The sequence below is a fragment of the Arvicola amphibius genome, chromosome 9 (assembly GCF_903992535.2).
Source record: "Arvicola amphibius chromosome 9, mArvAmp1.2, whole genome shotgun sequence".
Taxonomy (NCBI): domain Eukaryota; kingdom Metazoa; phylum Chordata; class Mammalia; order Rodentia; family Cricetidae; genus Arvicola; species Arvicola amphibius.
The window spans coordinates 94,780,695-94,803,185 of NC_052055.2; the positions used below are offsets into that span (position 1 = coordinate 94,780,695).

The 22,491-nt window shown below is 49.2% G+C and overlaps 1 protein-coding gene across 4 annotated transcripts in view; it reads right to left on the reverse strand.

Moving 5' to 3' along the window:
• Nucleotides 1-22,491, reverse strand: part of Tbc1d8 (TBC1 domain family member 8) — a 100,046-nt gene that overhangs the window by 10,865 nt on the left and 66,690 nt on the right. For all 4 annotated transcript variants that reach the window (XM_038341213.1, XM_038341212.1, XM_038341211.1 and 1 more), the window contains 8 exons: nucleotides 21,822-22,050; nucleotides 19,539-19,779; nucleotides 11,266-11,473; nucleotides 8,774-8,971; nucleotides 7,774-7,947; nucleotides 5,820-5,970; nucleotides 2,452-2,666; nucleotides 1,523-1,640 (listed from right to left, as the gene is read on the reverse strand). In XM_038341213.1, the coding sequence (XP_038197141.1) occupies nucleotides 1,523-1,640; nucleotides 2,452-2,666; nucleotides 5,820-5,970; nucleotides 7,774-7,947; nucleotides 8,774-8,971; nucleotides 11,266-11,473; nucleotides 19,539-19,779; nucleotides 21,822-22,050 (1,534 nt within the window). The remainder of the gene's footprint in view (nucleotides 1-1,522; nucleotides 1,641-2,451; nucleotides 2,667-5,819; nucleotides 5,971-7,773; nucleotides 7,948-8,773; nucleotides 8,972-11,265; nucleotides 11,474-19,538; nucleotides 19,780-21,821; nucleotides 22,051-22,491) is intronic.

Consider the following 22,491-nt stretch of genomic DNA (forward strand, 5'->3'; position numbering starts at 1 on the left):
TCACTCTTGGACTATATTAAGCTATATTATAAGCTGGTCTATTAGACCCCTTTAATATACATCCATTCTGTTGGCTCTGTTCCTCAAGAATGCTGACTAATACAGGGCAAGTCAATCATGGCATGGACCTGAGGAGCAACACACAGGAGCAAACTACCTACATGGCAGATGCTTCCGCAGACCCAAAACAGTTCCTTCCAGAGTAGGCTAAATTCACTATCGGTGGCAGAGACCAGTATCAAAGGCAGCAGGCAGCAAGAGGGGCAGACGGTGACTTTCTGTGGTGAGGGGAAGTGTTCTAAATATTTCATCCTTTCCCAAGGCTCAGGCAAGGAGGAGAGCCATAAAAACAGCCAAATGCCCATCAAGGGCACAAATATATTCAAAGTAACACAGCCTCACACACACATACACAACACGCATTCTATGTCTTACTCCTGCAGTCTGGCAGGCCCTTCAGTTCTTAGGACACAGTCTTTAAATCTATCTTCCTACCTGGGCCCTATAGCCAGGTACCAATTCTCTATCAGCCTGGTTCTTTTGTTTGTTCCCATACTGACACCTTATTCCTCTCTGTATGAGTGAGTGGGGGGGGGGATGTGGGGGGGATGTCGGGGAGGGCATGCATGGAGAGAAGAGCAACTTGCTGGAATCCGTTTATTCGTTTTCTCCTTCCTAGGGATCACACTCGGGCCATAAGGCTCGGCACACAACACTTTACAGGGCCTTCTTGCCTGCCCTGACACCTTCATTTTAGTTGTGATTTTTTTGTTTTGTTTTTCAATACAGGGTCTCTTTATATAGGCCTGGTTGGCCTGGAACTCACAGAACTCTACCTCCTTCTGCCTCCCAAGTGCTAGGGTTCAACGTATGCATCACCATGCCCAGCTACCCTAACTTTAAACCACTTTGACGGCTCCTCTGGATTACTAAGAAGTAGCCCTGAATGCCCCCCCCCAAGAATAGTGCCAAACTCAAACAATGCATTGCTTTCTCCACTAGGAGTTTGTGGGGACATGAGATTGTGCACATCCACATCTAATCCATACCAGAGGCGGATCTAGCCAGTGCAGGCTGTGCGGCTCTAGGCACCCCCAAGCCCCTGCTATGATTAGGATATAACTGAATCTTGCCCAGTCTTGGAGGGTCTTGGGTAAGGCTTGGTTTCCAGGGTGGTGTGACTTGGAGGCAGGGCCTAATGAGAGGTGCTTGGGTTTGGGGGACAAGACACAGTTCTCCCGCAAAGACTGAAATAAAAGGAGCAAGTGTGTCCTTACCTAACTCTCTCTGATTCCTGGTTAGAGATGTGACCACATGCTTCAACAAGCATTCCCACTACGGAGCCCTCGCCAGAACTCAACTGTGCAGCTACTGTGCCCTTCAACCTTCAAAACCGAGCGAAACCAACCTGTCTCTAAGTAACCAGCACCAAGTATTTCCTTATAGCAACAACCACAAAGTAAAACAGAATGGACCAATATAAGTCCAGACAGGAGAGAGGGAGAAAAAAAAGGCAGTTTACCGATCACCCGGTGGTTGAAGTAATCCGGCAGCATCCGCTCACAGACGGCAACCAGCAGCCAAAAGGCTTCCTCCTCTTTGGCATACAGCAGCAACACAGAGGTCAGAATGTTCATGGACTGCACAGAGGGTCGCAGAAGTGACAGTTAGTGTCCAGGCCACCTAGTGCCACACAAACATTAACCCACAACTGAGGGGCTGGAGGTGGACAAGCACTGCCCTGGCCTACACAAAGCCCTGGATTTGAACTACAAAACAAAGTAAGCCCAAGCAACCCACAGGAGTAGAGTCTGTAGCTGAAAGACCCAGCATTCCCCAAGCAGAACAACCCCCAGAAGCGGAACAGTAATGAGCTGCAGGTAGCTGGGACACGGCTTTAGGCTTGGTCAATACAGCCGTCTTCTGTATACTCAGCGGATGGACACACATACACTTTGTTCACCCACTGACTTTGCTGATTCACTGATAGTTAAATCTTATATCTGCCAGTGTCAGAGCTTCTAACCCAGTCTTCTGCCAGACTGTTGTCTGAATTCCCTGGACTTCCACTGTGTGCTTGCTGGCTGCATCCTCCCACTGGGAACGGCTCAAAGAACACTCTACGCACATTTCCAGCAGGAAAGAGCCTGGCCCAGGTCGCCCTGTCCTCCACAAACACAGTGCTGCTTCAGTCCTACTATTTCTGTATCGGTCTCAGCACTAATTAGCCCACTCTGTCTCCACTGTGCTGGGAAGATGAGCAGCAAGCATGGCCGCCCATCCTAACCTCCACCCGCATGTCCTCCTTCCCAGAGGATCAGCCTGTCTGACTGGACAGCAGTTTGCTGTATTGATTCTGGGGAGGGGCTTAGCTAGATGGCTGGAAATGAGCAGAAACCCGGGGCGATCACTGAACACAGGGTTCTCATGCCTCCGTGCACACCACTTCACCTGGCAGTAGCCAATCTTGGGGTTCCGATGGGCATAGGCTGTCAGCACCCGCCTCAAGGCAGCAATACCCGTTTCGTTCTGGAAGGCAGGGTGCTCAGGCAGAGAACGGTGCAGGTCCCGCTCTATCTCGTCTGTCACGAGGCAGCATCTGCCCAGTGACTGCTCCACCAAATTTCCATAGTACCCAGGGTGCGAGGCGAGGTCCGTCACAGCGTCTGAGGATTAGAGAGCGACATTTCAAGATGACATGGTTATCACGATGGTGTCACGACAGGTGAGGGGCACGTGACTATGTGCCATAAAACATTATGAGACTTCATTTCTGTCAGGTGGCCAGGCTCAAAGAATAACACGAAGGGAAGCAGCTTTCCTTAGCATCATACAGAAAGAGCAAGGATAGCGTCATACAGAAAGAACAAGGATAGCATCATACAGAAAGAGCAAGGATAGCGTCATACAGAAAGAGCAAGGATAGCGTCATACAGAAAGAACAAGGATAACGTCATACAGAAAGAGCAAGGATAGCGTCATACAGAAAGAGCAAGGATAACGTCATACAGAAAGAGCAAGGATAGCATCATACAGAAAGAGCAAGGATAACGTCATACAGAAAGAGCAAGGATAGCGTCATACAGAAAGAACAAGGATAGCATCATACAGAAAGAGCAAGGATAACGTCATACAGAAAGAGCAAGGATAGCGTCATACAGAAAGAGCAAGGATAACGTCATACAGAAAGAGCAAGAGGTTCATCCACAAATCAGGGTGAAGCCCGACGACAGAGCCCATGCTGCTTTCAATCCCCAACAGACACCCAGAGCAGTCAAGTTATTAATATGCTTTTAATAAGCTGTGCCACCCAGATATGCACATCTCCACACACAATTTTTATGTGTTAATTCCACAAAAAATTGTCCTGCATCTCTGTTCAAAGCACACGAGAAAGCACAACCCAGGTTAAGTAAGGCTAACAAACCACTGGCAAGCAGCCCACAGCGGGCAGGAACAACCCAGAGCAGGATGGCCACCACCCCAGAGCAGGATGGCCACCACCCCAGAGCAGGATGGCCACCACCCCAGAGCCAAGGCCCAGGTTTTAGCTGGGCAGTAGTACTGAGGGACACATGAGTGGTGGGTGTGAGGAAATCTGTCCACTCACCAGCCTGCCCCAGAACACACAAGGTAAAGGGAACAGAAATGTATCTAATTCTGTCTCAGAAATTAGATAAGGCTTAAATTCTAGAGAGTATAGTCAAAACAGCCCCCTGCCTCAACTCTCCTCGAGTGAGCAGCTGTGATCCCATCACCACAACAGCATTCACATGTAATGGGACGTTTCTCACATGTACTGGGATGTTTCTCACATGTAATAGGGCATTTCTCACATGTAACGGATGTTTCTCACATGTAACGGGATGTTTCTCACAGCTAACGGGATGTTTCTCACATGCAATGAGACGTTTCTCATATGTAATGGGACGTTCGTTTCTCACAGGTAACAGGACGTTTCTCACCCAGGTGAAAACAAACCAGCACCTAAAGGATGTGTTCACACATGTTGCGGGCCCGAGGACTGAAGCCCAGAGCATTTAACAGGCGGTACTCTCGGTACCTCGCTCCCTCTGCTCACTCCCCCACCTGCATCTCAATTATGAGCAAGCACTTTTCAGTGAGTTCAGAAACACAGAAGGCATTGGCGGTTTTCAAGGCGGGGCTTCCATGCTGTGTCTCTGATGGGCAGTGGCTGAAACACACTGGGAAGCAGGAGGGTGGCCCACTGCAGTCATGGGCTAGGCCATAGGAGAAGCTTGGAGGAGCACAGCCAGAGCTGAGGCTGTGGGTTGCTACACAGCTGAAATCCTGGACAGGAGAGGAGTGGGACCAAACCGATGCCAGGGGGAGAAAGGGGATAACGAGGGTCACTAGCAAGGGTGGCTGTGAGGAAGGAGCAGGAGGGAAGGTTCCGCCCCCGTGTGGCTGTTTGAATGAGCATGGCTCATCTATTTGAGAACTTGGTTAGCTGGACAGTTTAGGAAAGACTAGGAGGTGTGGCCTTGGTGGCGGAAGTGTCACTGGGGTTGGCTTTGAGACTTCAAAAGCCCATGTCAGGCCCAGTTTGTTTCTGTCTCTGTCATTCTCTGGGTTTGTCTTTGTCCCTGTCCCTCCCCTCTTTGCCTGCAGCGTGCAGGTTCCATGTGAGCGCTCAGCTACCGCTGCAGCAGCATGCCTGTCTTTCTGCTGCCAGGCTCCCTCCACCCCAACGTGACGGCCATGATTAACCCTCTGAAGCCAATTCATCAAGCCAATTCAGCTTATTTTATGAGTTCTTTGGTCATGGTGTCTCTTCAAAGCAACGGAACAGTCAGACAGACACTGAGGAAAAGGGAATGGGGACAGGATGCTGCCCAGGCACAGCTTGTTGGAGCCTCACCAGTGACCACAGCACAGCAGATCATACGGGGAAGCAGCCCCTGGCTATGTACCCACAGCACCCGACAGTGGCTCAGTTCCCACAGGCGGCAGGCCCTTCCCTTTGTCTAGCAGGACATAATCATCCCTCATGGGCAGGGAGAAGCCTGGTCCTGGTTCAGCCTGAGTGAAGCTTCTGAAGGCCGTGTCTCAGCAGCCATCCCTCAGTGAGCACTCTGACTCCAGGATGGTACCCAGCAGGCACGGGGAAGGACTGCCATCCTACTGAGTCCAGATGAGGCCATCACTGATGATTCATGTGGTGTTGAATGGCAGACAGGACGGCAGTACAGCCATACCTCGCTGGGTGCCTTATGTCCAGTGACAGAAAATACACTGGGGGGTTCAACTCCACAAATACAGCTTTTCTGGTTCATCTACATGAGCTCTCACAGCCAATTAGACACATCACTTCTGGGTATTCTTTATAGCCCAGGCTACCTTGAACTCATTATGCTATCTGAGGCTGGCCTTTAATTTCTGGTCCTCCTGCCTCCACTTCCCAATGTTGAGATCTCAGGCATATGCTACCACACTTTAAGCAATGCTAGAGAGCTGTTTTTAAAATTCTTAGTACTATGGGCAGGCTTACAGTTTTATTTGCTTCTTTTATCTTTTGTGGGAGAAGGAGTGAAATAGTCTTGCAGGCTTAGAACCTGCGATCCTACCCCAGCCTCTCCAGAACTGAAATTATAGGTGCGCCACAGCATCCAGCCACGGTTAAGTTTCCTAAGAAGGCACCATAGCTAACCAACATAGTGGCAGCTTCCAAGTCCGCACTGGGGATTTACAGAAGCAGTCTGAAGACAGAGGACTTCATCCTCACGCACTGCTCACAGGATGCCTGCTTCTGAGTCTATTCCAAAGATCACAAAATGCTTGACTATGCCAAGACCTACCTGAGAAAAGCAGCCACAGCCTTCCACGTAAAGACTCGGGGATTCCCATGGCCACCAGCTTCCGGATCTTCTCAGTGCGGAACATACACACAGTCCTGCCGTACTCTACGAAGTGGTCATTCCACAGACTGATTTTTATCTGCTCCCGGGACTGGAAAGGGAAACATCTGTCAGTGGGGCCAGGCAGCCCGTCCGCACAGCACGGTGTAATAGTGTCTCTGTTTATCGGGGACTGACAGGAAGAGCAGTTCACACGGGAAAACACGGCTGTGCCTCTGCTGGGCATAAAGGACGCCGGACAAGTAACACAGAGCGCCAGACCCTCAGGGGCCTCGTGCAACATCTGTGCAAATAAGACACAAGGCTCATAGTAGGAACTGGTCCATCCAAGGCCTAGAGCAGCTCAAACTGGATGGGAGAGAGGGGTACAGTGGAGAACTGGGGTAAGGCTTTGGGGCACTGATGCAGAGCCAACTGCTAAAACACCACTCGACCCCAGCGACGGAGGGGAATGAAAGGCACCTGATGTGCCCTGGATTTCCTGACAAAGAGAAAACTGAAACCTGACCCAACAAATTACCTTCAAGAATTTAACCATTTTATATAAGTGCTTTGTCTACACGCACTACATACATGTCTGGTGCCCACAGAGGTGAGAAGGTGGTGTTGGCTCCCCCGGAACCAGAGCTAGGGATGGTTCTGAACCAACATGGGAACTCGGCGGAAAAACAAGCACTTTTAACCACTGAGCCACCTCTCCAGCCCCCATTCTCATCATCAGAAATAAGGGAGACACTATTTCTCTAAAAGTCCTATGAGACTATCCACATGTCAGCGACATTAGGACCTTTCCTAAGATATTTATGATTACTTGTAATAATTGCTGTCTAATAATGTGAGTAATATATCCATAGTCTAGCATTCCCCTTCGTTTAGACAAGAAATGACTGAACAGAGTGTGTAAGGCAACTGAGAAGATTCAGTGTGGACTGGAAAACGCTGACAACTGACCCAGGATCTTGGGTGGCTGGGAAGCAGCATGGCCGATAATAGCACTTGAGGTCACCCATGGGCCTGTGGGCTGCAGCGTGGCTTCCTACCTACCAGCCCGGAGTCCAGTTTCTAGCTCTACTCACTACATGACTTCTGCTTCAGATATTTACATGTTAAAAAAAGAACAACTATATAGGAAACAAAAACAGGGGCTGAGGAAATGGATCAGTGGGTGTGGAGGGCTTGTTCTGCAAGCCTGGGTACACAGTTTCAATCCAGCACCCAAGGAAAACCCAGTGATTTCAGTGTTGGAGGAAGGGTAGAGACACGGTCTCGGGAGCTTGGTGCCCTGCTAGTCTGGCCAAAATGCAAACATCAGATTCAGAAAGGGGCAAAGAAAACAATGTAAGAGGCACACGCAGACTAGCAAAAGAAAGGCTCATTGCACACCTGGAAGCCCACAGGGGCAGTACTGCCAGCTGTGCAGGCCACACAGAGAAGGGCCAGCTCCCCACTGCCTTTCAGGCCCTTCACTTGGTGCCCAGGACAGAAAGAGGTAAGAGAAGTGACTATGGAAGCTCACCAGCTGCCTAGGCCAAACCACCCCCAAGACGCTGTGTTGTGGGGATTCAGTCAACAGCTTCTGGGGTACCGGCCCTCTGGGTGCGGTCTGAGGTGCTCTGTGTGCCCTGGTGAGTGGAGAGAGGAGCATGCTCGCTCTCTTGGGAGGTCGGAGCAGAAGCAAGCAGGGTCACATCTCCCTGGAGTAGAGCAGCGGGGCGCTGCGGTTTCCACCCTGTCCGGTGTCCCGTGAGTCTGTGTGCTCCCTTTGAGTCCCATTTTCTTTGCAGCCCCACAATGAAGACAGTTCTGTGACTCTCACAATGCCTCCCACATTAACCCTGTGGAGCTGGGAGCAGACAGCTGGGCGACCCCCACATCCCGGAGGCATCTCACTCACCAGGCGGGAGTCAGGACTCTGACCTCCTGACTGCTGGAAGACAGCAGTCAGGGGCTCAGGGTGTGGCAGTGGGCTCTTTTCCTTCTCTCTCTCTTCGCCATTCTGAGAAGATACCATTTCAAGATCCCCAAACTTGTCACTGCACATGCTTGTTGAATAAAACACAGATGAAGTCTGCAAGGCAAAGAGCGTTGAGTATAGACAGTATTGCGTACCCTGAAAAATAAAAAATGGGGGCTGGGGAACACCTGCGGCACAAGCATGGGGACCAGAGTTTGGATAACTGGAACTCAGATTTATTGCTGGGTAAGTGTGGCAGCTGAAGACAGAGACGGGATCCCGGGGCAAGCTGGCTAGTGAGACTAGCCATATCGGTGCACTCTGAGTTTGACTGAGAGAGCCTGCCTCAATGAACAGGTGGAAAAATGATCAGGATGATTCCTCCATATATCCATGCACACATACGTGCATATGTCTACCACACACTTACATGATACACAACACGCACATGAAAATTTAAAGATAAACCAAAAGACGTTTTCTAATGGAAGTCACAGCTAATGATGTCCCGGCCAACCCATCTCTCCAATCTTAGGATGACAAACCATCTCTCTTAACAGATCACAGCCACCTGAGTATTAGTTCCTATAACTTTGAAAATGGGGTGATACCTGCTTCAAAATGCCTGAAAAGTGCCCCCCCCCACTTAGTCGGGTTGCATTACCCCCCTGACCCGCAGAGGGAGGTGTCACATCAACTCCCCCCCAGGGCGGGACATAGACATAGTCAACTCTCCAACATACAGGTTTCCCCCATCAGTCCTCCTAACCCAGGCACCAACTCAGGACACGAGGGCATCAGAGGTGACATCACACTAACGCATGGTACAGCTGTCTCCAGCCATTGTCTTCACACCCACAGGGCCCATCTTCCGAGGCAGTCCTCTTAAGAGACCATGGCACTGGAGGTCACAGCCAGCCAGCGCTGTAAAGGCTCCTACCACGTCGTCGTCACTTGGTGAGCTGTCATAGTGCACGGGGTGGTTGGCATGGACCTGCTTCAGTCTCACCAGGAGGCCCTCTACCAGGTTCTCTCTGTCCTTGAGCTCGATGAACTGGAAGGCCATCTTGCTGCGGATGCTGACAATGATGGGGTTGGGCAGCAGGCTCGTGTCCTCCATCTTCTCAATACTTACTACCTGGAGCAGAGATGGCACACAAGGTACATCAAGAAAGGATCACACCCTTACGCAATATCCCAAGGCAGAAGGCTAAATCACTTGCAAGAAGAGCTCTTGAGCAAAGGCCAGAAAGTGGGCTAGGCACAATACCCAACATCACCACAAGGGGGCAGCAGTCCAAGATTCTAACCACAGGTTAAGCGGCTAAGTAAACTGGTTTGTACAGATAATAAGTATTGGTGAGCCTCCAAAAGGGAAACTCCAATGCATGCTATAATATAGATGAAACTTGAGGGTGTTAATGCTATCTGGAAGACGCCACTCATAAAAAGATAGATACTGGAGATGGAGAGATGGTTCAGCAGTTAAGAGCATGTGCTGGTCTTGCAGAGGACCCTAGTTTGGTTCCCAGCACCTGTATCAGGTGGTTCACAACGGCCTGTAATTCCAGCTCCAGAGTAGCTAATGCTCTCTTTTGGCCTCGTGCGTGAATGCAAGCCCTCTCGTGTGCACGCGTGTGCACACACACACTTTAAAATGAGAAAAACAAAAAAGGATAAATGCTGTAGGATTCCATTTATTCAACTATCTTAGATAGTCAAATTCACAAGGGGAGGGAGGGAGACCGAGAGGGGCATCAGTGTCTTAGAGGGACAAAGTTTCAAACTGGGAGATGAAAGACGTGCTGGAGACAATGGTGGGTTGGTTGTGTGACAATATGAACGTCGTGGTACCACTGAAATGCACTGACAGTGGTTAAGAGGGTAAGTTATCTTATGCGAAGCTCACTAGGAAAAAAAGCAGATGAGGCATGTTCTGGATTTCTTTTTGAAGATAGGGCTCACTATGTAGCCTCAGCTGGCCTGGAACTCACTGTGTAAACCAGGCTGACCTTGCATTCACAGAAATCTGCCTGTCCCTGCCTCCAGAGAGCTAGGCCCACACCTGACCTGGCTTTCTTGGCTGACTGTTCCGAAGGAACACGCCAACTGCAGAAGAACAACACAGACCAGAGGCCACTGAGAGAACATGCAAGGACATACACACAGGCACCAGACTCCAGAGGTTCCCATGTGTCAGGGTCTTGGTGCTGTCATGGCTGGGGTGCCTGAAGCCAAAGGACTGAGCCGTTCACATCTGGACATAAACTACAGTTGTCTCTGATCTCCAGTAAGGTTTATAAAACTTTATAGTATGGGGGCTGGAGAGATGGCTCAGAGGTTAAGAGCACCGACTGCTCTTCCAGAGGTCCTGAGTTCAATTCCCAGCAATCACATGGTGGCTCACAGCCATCTGTAATGAGATCTGGTGCCCTCTTCTGGCATGCAAGCATACATGGAAGGAATGTTGTATAAATAATAAATAAATCTTTTAAAAAAAAACAACTTTACACTACAAAGGGACCCAAATCGCACTTAATTTTAAATTTTTAGCTAACTTCTAGAAGTATATGTAAGCCAAGGAATTTGCCATTTGGTTCCTGAAGGTGACACTTCTAATAGACAACTTACAGGTTGCTTCTTTCTTGGGGAGGGGGCTAAATGGGGAGAATGTATTTCTAGGAGCTCTTGGAAAAGCTTTAATTACTGGCACGCACTAAATTTAACAGTAGCTCCATCAATGAGGAGGAGGTTGGAATACTCTTTACCCAGCCCTTCTGGGCAAATTTCGGGCTGCTAGAACACTACCAGAAAGAACCACAGCCATGCCAGTAACCAGAACCATACTAGTAGTCAGCCACGCCAGTAACGGGCAGTTCAGGTCCTGCTCCTCAGAAAGCCAGAGGTCCGTCTCTAGGCAACAGAGCCCTAGCCTCTGGGCCCTCCCTGGGCCCCTCACAGCAGCATCTTAGAGATGCTGTGGTTTCCTATGGTTTCAGCATGACCCCAAAGGTTCACTAGTTGAAGCTCAGTCCCCAAGAAGCAGTGTTAAGAGGAAGTGGCACAATTAAGAGGTAGGGCCTAGATGATGTAGTTGGGTCACTAGGGGCATTTCCCTCAGAAAGGATTAACACAGTTTTCATGAGACCCCAATTAGTTATCACAGAGTAGGTCATTGCAAACAGCAACAGGACTGGCCTTGGCTCTGTCTCACCATGTGATGTCTCCAGCCACTGTATCATCATTTTGGGCAAGATGTGAGCCCAAACATAGCACCACTCTTAGGAGCTAAACCTCTTCCTTTACAAGTTTATCTGGCCTTGAGTATCTTGTTTAAGCAACAAAAAGCAGACTCAAAACACTTGGGTTCAAATGGTACAGGGTGCTTCAGGAGCACAAAGCAAGGCAGCAGGGGTGAGCCCCTGGCTCTACCTCTCTCAGTGGGAGCACAACATTACAGCAACCATCCTCCCGGCTGGCAAAGCAGATGTAGCTGTCAGAGGTGAACATCCGCCCCGCCGTGTGGCAGCGGCTGAAGGGTGTCCAGAGGGAACAGTCTACCACAGCGTGCAGCCTCTCCTTCCTCGGTAGCCTGAAGAAAGCCCGGAAGAACTCATTCTGTGCTCTGGCCTCCAGGTCCCTGGGGAAAGAATGAGGTGAGTGGACTTGAGCTCACAGAGAAAACCTCAACACCCACTGGCCAGCCTGATAGTAAGGGTGTGCAGGCAGCTGCTGTGTCCCCAGAGCCTGAGGCGGCCTCAGTGCTCCACGTTCACAGCCAACCCTCGGAGCAAACACTGCAAGCAGAACACACTGAGTCCATACAGAAATTAGTGCCTGAGCTTGTGGATCAGGATAAACATTCCCCGGGGCGGGACAGAAGGCCTGGAGGGGTAAGAGCACTGGCTGCTCTTCCAGAGGACTCAGGTTCCATTCCTAGCACCCACATGGTGTTCCACACTTTCTAATTCTAGCTCCAGGGATATCCAAACCCCACCCACAAGCACAAAGCATACAGGTAAACAGACATACATGCAGGCAAAGCACATACACACAAAATAAATATTTAAAAAGAAATAAGCATGCGTTGCTGGTTTGGTTTGGGTAAGAATGACCACAAAAACGGCATAAAAATTTAAGTATTGGGGCTGGAGAGATGGCTTAAGAGCACTGACTGTTCTTCCAGAGGACCCTGGTTCAATTCCCAGTGCCCACAGGGCATCTTACAATTGTCTGTAATTCCAGTTTCAGAGGCCCTGACACTCTCACACAGACATACACACCAATGTACATAAAATAAAAATAAATCATATAAAAAAATTTAAGCATCAGAAAGTCTGATTTCTCTACGTGTTGGCCAGGATGTGGGGAATCAGCCCTCACACACTGCTGTTGGGAATGTAAAATGATGTTCATGTAGGGAACCAGCCTCGCAGCTTAAAGGAGACTCACCGTTGATCTAGAACTTCTACTCCTGGGGGTACACAAACAAGAGACACTGTACCTGCTAACAAGTCACATGGTGATGGTAACCAAAACATGACCCAAATATCCATCAACTGAATAAATAAAATGTGGCACCTGTCCTTTAATGGGCTAGGTGCTACTCAGCTACAAGACAGGAGGAATGTCCTGACGCGCATGGCAAGAAGGATGAAGCTCAAATACACTGTGTGTGGGCCAGACACAGACTACTGCCTGAGTTGGGGCACATGCTGACAGATGCCTTACATCTGGGGGCTAGCCATTACTCCAGCACAGCTACGGTGACAACAGGGACCTGTGTAGTAAGCACTGGCTCCATGCGAGGACCGTCATCAGCCCACCGTGTCAGGCTGTCCCAGGCAGGTGACATGCTTGGCCACTTGCTTCTCAGATGAAAGGACTCAAGAGTGACATTAGGGAAGGGACTGTCTTTTTCAGTGAGATTTAGGAAGAAAAAAAAAAACCCTAATGTCATAGATGGACAGACAGACAGCCGTGTGGCTGGGGCTTTGAGGAGAGTATAGGCCAGCATGGCAGAGGAAGGGGCCCTTCTTACTTTAGTGGAAGGGGGAGGTGCTGTACCACATGACTGACGGACAGTCTGTAGCATCGTCTTACAAATTTAGGCTCTCTCTGACTTCTAGCTGGTGTCAGGGAAGGAGGGGGCTGTTGGCCTGAGGCTTGTGTGCAGAACCAGCTGTGAGGGCAAGAGGAGCTAGAATCTAGGAAAACAAACCGTCTAGTGGAAGGGCTTTATAGAAAGTTAGCACAGGGCCTCCCAATGCTTCCTCTATAGAAAGGTCAGCAGACAGCAGTCATGAAGAACACGCAGGATACCACAGCGAGCCCTGGTCTGAGCCGCGGAAGAAGCATCTCTGAGCGTGGACACTGCCACAGGAGCAGCAGACTCAATTCAGAAGGCTCTAGAGCTAGACTCCACGGACACCTGTATTAGACTTAGGTTTCATTCCTAAGGCTTCTGGAACTTAGAAACTTAAGAAACCCCAAAACTGACAGGCAAAAAAAAAAAACCAGATTGCTTTCTCTCCAAATCCAGAATTTGTTTAGTCCAAACAATCCATCCCTCCTAGATCAGAGCAACGTTCCAGAACCAGGTTTTTTTCTCTCTCTTCTCCCATCAATCTTCTAGAAAAACTTAAGGAAGAATTCCACCTGGGGCTCATAGTCCAACGCCCACTCCCTCTGCCACTGTGCTCAGGTTGAGTGACAGGCTAGGCCAGCCTGGCTATTTCTTAGCTTAGCATTGGCGGCTCTCTAGTCACGTCCAGTACAGAACACCTGACTGACCGTGACTCGCGTCATCTGGGTCACGTGGGTCCTATGCTGTCAGCTTGCCTCACCAGAGACTCTTCACTTCAGGGACTCTGCCTTGTGTAGCCACCAAGATGCAAACCCATGGGTCTTTGGGAAATGTGAAAATTAGCAACACAGGAACAGGCTGAAAGGGCAGATACTGTTTTTCCTCAATGCCTCAGTCCACACCTAAGATTTCCTTCTTAAATATGTGTTCACTCGAAACATAACCAGAATTGTCAAGGCCAGAGCCTGGGTTCCCGGAGCCCAAAAAGCTTAGTTCAACCTCCCATCCTGACCAACTAAGAAACAAGTGGTGTGGGGGCTGGAGAGATGGCTCAGAGGTTAAGAGCACTGGCTGCTCTTCCAGAGGTCCTGAGTTCAATTCCCAGCAACCACATGGTGGCTCACAACCATCTGTAATGAGATCTGGCGCCCTCTTCTGGCCTGTGGGCATACATGGAGGCAGATTGTTGTATATATAATAAATCTTTAAAAAAAAAAAAGAAACAAGTGGTGTGGAAAAGCAGAGGAAGATTACTCAGTGTGGCCACATTGCAAAGAGGAGTAGATAAAGGGGTGCAGCAACCCCAAGCCCATCTTCTGGGTTTTAACATAAGCTTATGAGTTAAGGAGAGGGAAGCCTAGGACAGGCGTGCACAAATACACAGCCCTGGTCTAGGCGTGGTCCCTTTGATCACTGCCTTGGTTCCTGTCCTGCAGGGAGCTCTGAAGGATTTACTGTTGCTTGAGGGGAACAAGGGGATTGTCAGGACATGGTTATTGCCACTCCAGAGAGCACCCTCAGTCTGGTGGGTAACGCCTGCATTGTGGAGTGCAGCCTCTACCGTGTGAGGCCACACTGTTCCTAGACTCCAAAGTTCAGAATAAAAACCCATCTCTTCAATCAAAGTGGAGAAAAAGATGAAGGCATGTGTTATTCAGCATGGTCACCATGGGGGTCCCTTCGCTTCGGCAGAAGAGGCTTCTGAGAGCCTCTGTCATCATCCACACTGGCCCCAAGAGAGCAGGATCAGGCAACGTAGGACCCAGAGGTCTCTGCTCTCCAGGAAAAGTTGCCTGCTGTGTGTTCTTCTAGCTGTGTTGCCCCAGAGAAACCCCCTGGGCTGACCAGCAGACAATCTCAGAGCAGTCCAGTTTGTGGGGTCAGGAAGGGGTGGGTGGACCTTCCCATGGAAGATTTCTCTTCTGTGACGGCTAATGTTATATGTTAAATTTAAATTACTGTGCTTAAGAGATCTATAAAACAGAAATGCCTCTGACCCTGTGGTTCTCAACATGGGTGTCAAACAACAGGGGTCGCCTAAGACCACCGGAAAGCAGATATTTACAATTCACAACAGCTGCAAAATTACAGTTAAGTAGCAATGAAAATAGTTTTATGGTCGAGGGTCACCACGACATGAAGAACTATGTTAAAGGTCACAGCATTAAGGTTGAGAACAACTGCTCTAACCTGTAAACTCGATAACTCCCTGAAACACGGGGGGCTAAACACGTAAGATAACAAGTCCCGTGTTTTCACGTCTGTAAACAAGTATGACTGCCCAGGATGTGCGCTTGCTCACATGTAGGCAGGAAGTACGTCAGGACGTATGCTTGCCCCTGACTGGGTAAAGGCAGGAAGTCTGTAGTCTTGAGGGTTCTGCCTTTATAAGCCCATGACCAATGTAATTTAGCCACATGTTCTGGGAATCCCAGCTATGTGCCTGGCCAGTATTTAATAAAGCTTGCTTCAAATTTGGCTCAAGAATTGTGGTAGTGGTCTTATTCTTGCCCGGTGGGGTGGGTTACCGCTTTCCCAGTTGTCTTCCTGTTCCCAGCATAGGGCCTGCTCTGATGGGATGGGCGGGGGCTGTGGAAGAGGAGCAGGAAACAGGATAGGTGGCTTAGTGGGATAATGCCAAAAAGGTCTATAGAGGCAGAAGCTTGCCACTGAGGACACACTCCAGTCACCACTGGGAAGGAAGTAGTTCCCATGTGCAACTGACTGTATCCCAGTATTCAACCTGCCAGAGACTGGAAGAGGCCATGGCTCATTCCCCTCCAAGCTCCCCTGTCCTGCCCTCTATACAAAATGGCTGGACATCGGACCAGATCCTAACTTTGGGGTAAACACTGTTTGGAAATTTCAGGATCAGCTTATTCCCTGCTCTCCCACCACCCAGATAGCATCCTTCCTCCGCACCACCACAGCCTGCCTCCTGAGCCCTGAGATGATGTGCTGAGGATCTCTGGTCCAGGTGAGTACCAAGCCTAGCAGTCAGCTTTCCTCTCTCCTCCATCAGATTGACGGAGGGACGGCAAAGCACCATCCCTTCCTCCCACTCTCACGGAGCCTGCTTCTGCTCCAACCCGGGGACCCAAGTCTCAGTGGAAAGACCACAGGACCAAGGTGGACTGACGGGCAATCGGATACTCAGTAACCTCGGCCTTTGCCCCTAAAGGTCACCACTGGAAAGCTGTCATGTGGGAAGGGAAGTGAAAATGGGCCAAGGCAAGGGCTGGAAGGGCATTCCAGCTTCTCTGGCTCTGAGTTGGGGAGACTGTTTTCCTAAACTTTAAAATCTGCCTCTAGGCAGGGTGCCAAGGAACCTGAGTCATTACCTGTTTACACCCACAGGCCTGGTCTCCATGACAAAAGCTACTGATGGGCACTACCCCAAGGACAGGCAACCAGAGCCTTTCACGTTAGACAAAGTCCCTTCCCAGGTAACTGGCAGGTGGGGATGCAGCTGGAGACCAGAACCCTGCCTAGGTCATGGGTCCAGCCCTGGGCACAGATGGGCCCTTGGACACTCAACTGCTGGCCAGGGTAGATGTGGGTGGAGACTTGGGGACTCCCTGAATCCTGGGTGTGAAATGTACACAGTCAACACTGCCACTTCTAAAACAGTTTGCTTTCTCCATCTTACACAATCCAGGACCCCAGTCAGAAGGGCATCACTCAGTATCTTCCACCTTAGCCTACCTCTTCGAGATGCCCCACAGGCATGCTCAGAGGCTGTCTCCTAGGAGACTCTAGATTCTGTCCGGTGGACAACACCAATGCACACCCAGGGAGGCCGGCCAGCACACACAACACCAATGCACACCCAGGGAGGCCGGCCAGCACACACAACACCAATGCACACCCAGGGAGGCCGGCCAGCACACACAACACCAATACACACCCAGGGAGGCCGGCCAGCACACACAACACCAATGCACACCCAGGGAGACCGGCCAGCACACACAACACCAATGCACACCCAGGGAGGCCGGCCAGGACACACAACACCAATACACACCCAGGGAGGCCGGCCAGCACACGCGTGGCTGCAAGCAGGACTCCTATGCCAAAGGAAATGTGACTACAGCTCACAGGCTTGCAAGTGTTTACACATGGACAGACAACAAGAGCAATGACCCAACACCCAGGGCCCTGCCATCATGGCTTTTCCACTTTGAAGAGCTCTTTATAAGCTACACTTCTGCAGAGATACAGAGAAGCATGGCGGCACCAGGCTGTTTCTTTTCAAACCGAATCTCCTCAGACGGCTGTGAAGACTGAAGGGGAGGGAGGTGTGCAAACACCTGGGTCTGGGCATCAGCAAACCAAAGAACAGAGTTCCGAGGGCCCACCACAAGAGAGGGCGGCACAGAATGTCTCACCAGGAAACTCTCCCGTTATCAAAGATGACCAAAATCATGTGAAATTTCCTGGAATTTCACCCCAAAGGGCAGTGAGGTTTGGTGCCTTATTCCTAACACTCAGTCTGAAACGAATGCACACAGCAAGAAGGAATGGGAATTCTTCCCAAACACACCATCATTTGTGGAACACATTCCCAAGATGCTCAGGGAATTCATGTGTGAGAACTGAGGAATCTTCATCTTCTTTAGAGACTTGTTATCACTGAACACTAGACTGCAAAGCTTTGAAGGAACTTAATGCAGGCTGAGTATTCTCTCTGTAAAATGACTGAGACATAAAGTATCTCAAATTTTTGTGTTTTTAAAAAAGGGATAGTGCATAGATCTTATGGGTTGAGCATCCCTGGCCTGATAACCCAAAACTCAACATGCTCTAACATCGGATTTCAGAGCTTTCAGATTCTTTCCAGGTCACGTGTGTTTGACCTATAGCCATCCAAGTCATGTATCCAAGATGAAAAACCATGAGATGCAGTTGGCAGCCATGCCAAGGAATCTCTGATTCTGCAGTACCTAGCTCCTCCCTCCCCAGGAGAAAAGCACAGCTTCTATGTCTTCAACTAAGAAGATGGATAGAAATATTAAAACAAAGCCGGGTGGTGGTGGCACACGCCTTTAATCCCAGCACTCGGGAGGCAGAGGCAGGCGGATCTTTGAGTTCGAGGCCAGCCTGGTCTACAAGAGCTAGTTCCAGGACAGGCTCTAGAAACTACAGGGAAACCCTGTTTCAAACCACCCCCCCCCCAAAAAAGAAATATTAAAACAGAGAACTAACAAACACAAAACCAAAGAGGTGGAGCGTGTCTCAGTTGGTGGAGGGGCGACCTAGCATGCAGAGCCCTGACTGCATACACCTGCAACCCCTGCACTCAGGAAGGAGAGGCACATGGACTAGAAATTCAGGGTCATCCTAGGTTACACAGGGAACTCAAGACCAGCCGGGATAGATACTTAAGTCTCAAAACCAAAGTGTAGTGATTCCTAAAATTCTTTGAAGCATAATTACCATGGGCTCTTATTTCTCAAAGGTCACCTTTGTACCTAGTGCCATGACCCACAAAGCCTAAAACCCATCAGGCTCAAACTTCTGAGCTTCTGGTGGTAAGGCTGAACTTGTTTAAAGCAACAAATCCAAATGACTACCTCACAAGGTCACTACCAAGTCTTTCGAGTTATGGTCAAGCTAAATATAGACAACGACGATTGGCTCTGTAGTAGAAGTGTACTCCTGAGGACAAAAAGTACCCAAACTAATCCAGCTGTCCCGAACAACCCCTCCCAGAAGATTACCATCGGACAAGAGGACTGGGCATGTAGCTCAGTGGCAGAGCACATGCCTGGCTGGCATGTACCTGGGTTTAAGGCCCACCATCATTAAGAAGTATGATGTCTTCATGGTCCCTGATAAACAGCCCATTTCCACCACAAGTGAGTCCACATTAAGTACTGAACTATTTGGAATGAAAGGGAACAGAGACCAGAAAGCAATGTCTACTACCACACAAAGGAAATGAGGAATAACGAGTCATCATTTCTGCTCTGTGTCAAGATGAACCACAGACTGGGGCCCACCAGACAGCTTGGAGGGTACAGACATTTTCATCAAGCCCGACCACACGATGCAGGAGAGAACTGACTCTCGTGTTGTCAGTAGTGTGTGTGCAGCACACACATTCAAACACAAGACAAAAATGAAGAGAAGGAAAAGGTTAACCAGAGAGGCAAATCTGCGTGACACCACCACAAAAACATACGTCTGGCACATCGGCCCTCAGTGTTCGTAGGATCCGTACCCTTGGGTCCAACCATCCATCAGTCAAATATTCAGAAAAACGATCTCTCTGTACCAAATTCATACATTTTTTTCTTAGCATTCTTCCCTCAGCAGTACAGTGTGACAATTATTTACGTGGCACTGCCACTGTATTAGGTGTGACAAGTCCTCCAGAGGTACCTACCACACGGTATCTGGGCATTTGCACAGGCCATGTGCAAGGCCTACACAGTATTTTACAGAAGGGCCTTGCACAGCTGTGGACTGGGTGGCCACAGAGATCCTGGAACCAATGACCTAGGCAGATGGAGGAAAACCACGTACCCAAGGCTATCAAGTGCACAAACACATGAAGGGTGAACACAAGCGCGGGTCCCCGGAGCGGCTGAGGGACACCTTGGAGCAGAAGCCCTACCTCTTGGTGATCTGGCTAGGTTCCTGAAGGTCAGGGTCCAAATCGAAGACCTCATTGTCCAGCAGCCTCCGGAGTGTCACATCTGCCAGCTGCTCCATCATCTTAAACACCTCATCCAGGTTCAGAAACATGGAGAAGTCACGCTCCTTATTCTGTGTGGTGATCCGGATGGTGTCCGTGAGAAAGACATTGGACGTCCGCTCCAACTTCAGGATGTCCACCCAAGGGATCACAAGTTTAACTGGACGAGAGAAGGGCAAACCTGACCTATGTGGCAGATGATGTCAAAGCTCTCCTTTAGCAAAAACACAAATGTCTTTTGAGCCAGGACAGAGAGACCTGTCTAGGGCCATGTGGAACTGCGCCTCATTCAGGGGATTTCTCAGATTTGTGTAAAACTTCCCACATTAATGGCTACTGCATTGCCCCAAGTGCCACACACATCCAGGGAAGACCATTCTGGAAAGCAGAGTTAACCATGCACAACTTTCCCACAAATACCCCGCCAGCCATGAGAGCCTTAATAAAGATCTGAAAATGGTTTCTTGTTGAACCGAGTAGCTGACAAACACATCTACCATTTCCATTCACCGTGCAATTCTGTCTTCAGGGCTCTGGTCATTTTAAAGGGCACCATTTGTGTCGTCCTCAACAGCAAGTTTCTTAGCTGCTTCTGTGTCTTCATACGAAGTGTCTTACACACACACACACACACACACACACACACACACACCTTAGTTCACTTACACCACCAACTCCAGTTTATTAAGTAACTGACTGTGAAGATCTCGGTATAATAGTTTGCAATGTAATGGTTTGGATATAAAATGTACCTCAAAAGGTTTGCATGTGGGGGCTTGGTCCCATGCTGACGGTGCTATCTGGGGGGAAATGGACCTTTTGAAGAATCTTGTCCTTTGTTCCTTCCTATCCACAGTGGAAAGGGAGGCCTCCCTGACACACATTCCCAGTGCCTTGATGTTTTATGTAAGTGTGAAACCTCAGAGACTGTAAACCAAATAAATCCTGCTCCTGTTTCTATCAGGTATTTTGGTTCAACAATGAAAAATCATTACTATATCATGTATTGAAGAAGATCATTAAAATAAGGAAGACAGACAAATGAGTAAACAAACCAATTTGATGGAATCAAGCACAAAAACAAAAGCATATACAAATTATATGGAGGGACGGTTTCCTGGAGGGGACAAAATCAAAACTGGGTTTTAAAGGATGTAACAGGTATTTACAAACAGGGAAACTATGAGGAAAGGAAGACTATTTAATTGATGAGAATTTCAGACAAGAACAATAAGAATGCCTATGGTCAGGCTAGTGTACACTGCAAGGGAGGGGAGGATGTGGGAACAGTGTGCAGTGAGTCCTGGAGCATCAGGGAAGCAGCCGAGTGGAGAATGACCCACTATATACAGGAAGCTCGCCAAAGATGCTCAAAAGGGGGCCTTGAGCCAACTTCCCTTGAAAGACAAATGCAGAAAAGGAAAAAAACACTATGTATCAGATTTGTTGCTTTACCTAGTGCTGTGACAGGACTCCCTGCAGTTGAGAGATAAAGAGTTTATTTGGACTCAGAGTCTCAGAGTACAATCCATGGTGCGAGGACATCATGGTGGTGGAGCTTGAGGAAGCTGGTCATATTGCATCCACAGTCAGGAAGCTGAGGAAGATGGATGCTGACGCTCAGCTGCCTACACGCACGCACGCACGCGGCCATATTCAGGGTTGGAGAGATGGTTCAGCAGTTAGGAGCACTTGCTGCTCTTCCAGAGGACCCAGGTTTAATTCCTAGCACCCACATGGCAGCTCACAACTGTCTATAACACTAGTTCCAGAGGATCTGACACACTCTTCTGGCCTCTGTGAACACTGGGTATACACACGGTGCACATACATATACTCAAAACACTCACAGACAGAAAATAAAAACGCTGGAGAAGAATCTACCCTCCTGGAGGATTATTCAGTTATTAGCTAAGATACTGCATTTTCAAAGCATCTACAGTACTAAAACCTGATAGTCGCTACTTGAGTTATGCAGAAATGTTTAAGGGAGGAAGAGGCAGCCCCCTTGTTGAAGACACTATATAATTAACACAATTCTCTGCAAGCATCATTGGGAAGTGGAGCAAGCATGCCATGGAAATACACCCATTTACAGCTTCTCTCAGCAGAGGTGCTAAGCATTCCCGGCTAAGCATCCTCCTGGGGCTGGCTGTGTCTGTGAATTCAGGACCAAGTGGCTCTTGGCTCAACCACACTTACGTTCCTTGCCCAGGAAGAAGGAGTAGAAGCAGAGGTGGTTGATGCTGAGGTAGAGCCAGCCCTGGCGGGGCACCCGGCCCTTCCAGCAGCAGCATGAGTAATAGGTGACCAGCTTCTCTGCCTCAGGGAAGTTGAACCTGGCCTCGAACTTCACTAGGGCTTCTCGGAACTTCTCGGGTTCCTCTTCCTGCTCAGCCAGTCTGCTACTGGTCTCTTCCGCGATCAGAGCCTGGGGCACAAAGAGATGCGGACCTGGTCAGCCAAGCTGAAGTTCAACACAAGGGGAAAGCAGGAAGAAAAGATGGGCACCAGATTTCCTTGGATGTTTGTTAAGGTAACAGAGGACAAACTGACCCAAAGGATGTCAAAACCAAATCTTGTCCTTAAAATTTGGAGTTAAACATTAACTCGAATGTCTTCCTGTCACATTAAAAAAAAGTTGATTTAGGCCCATTGAGATGCTTCAGTAAGTAAAAGTACAGCCAAACCTGATCATCTGGGCTTGATCCCCAATACCTACACAATGGAAAGAGACAGCAGACTCCCACAAGTTATCCTCTGGCCTCTGCACATCCTGTGGCATGGGTATCCTTGCACACAAATAAATGTAGTAAAAGCATTTTTGCATGAATTGAACAAATATTGATATTAACCTAGCAACTACTGCACT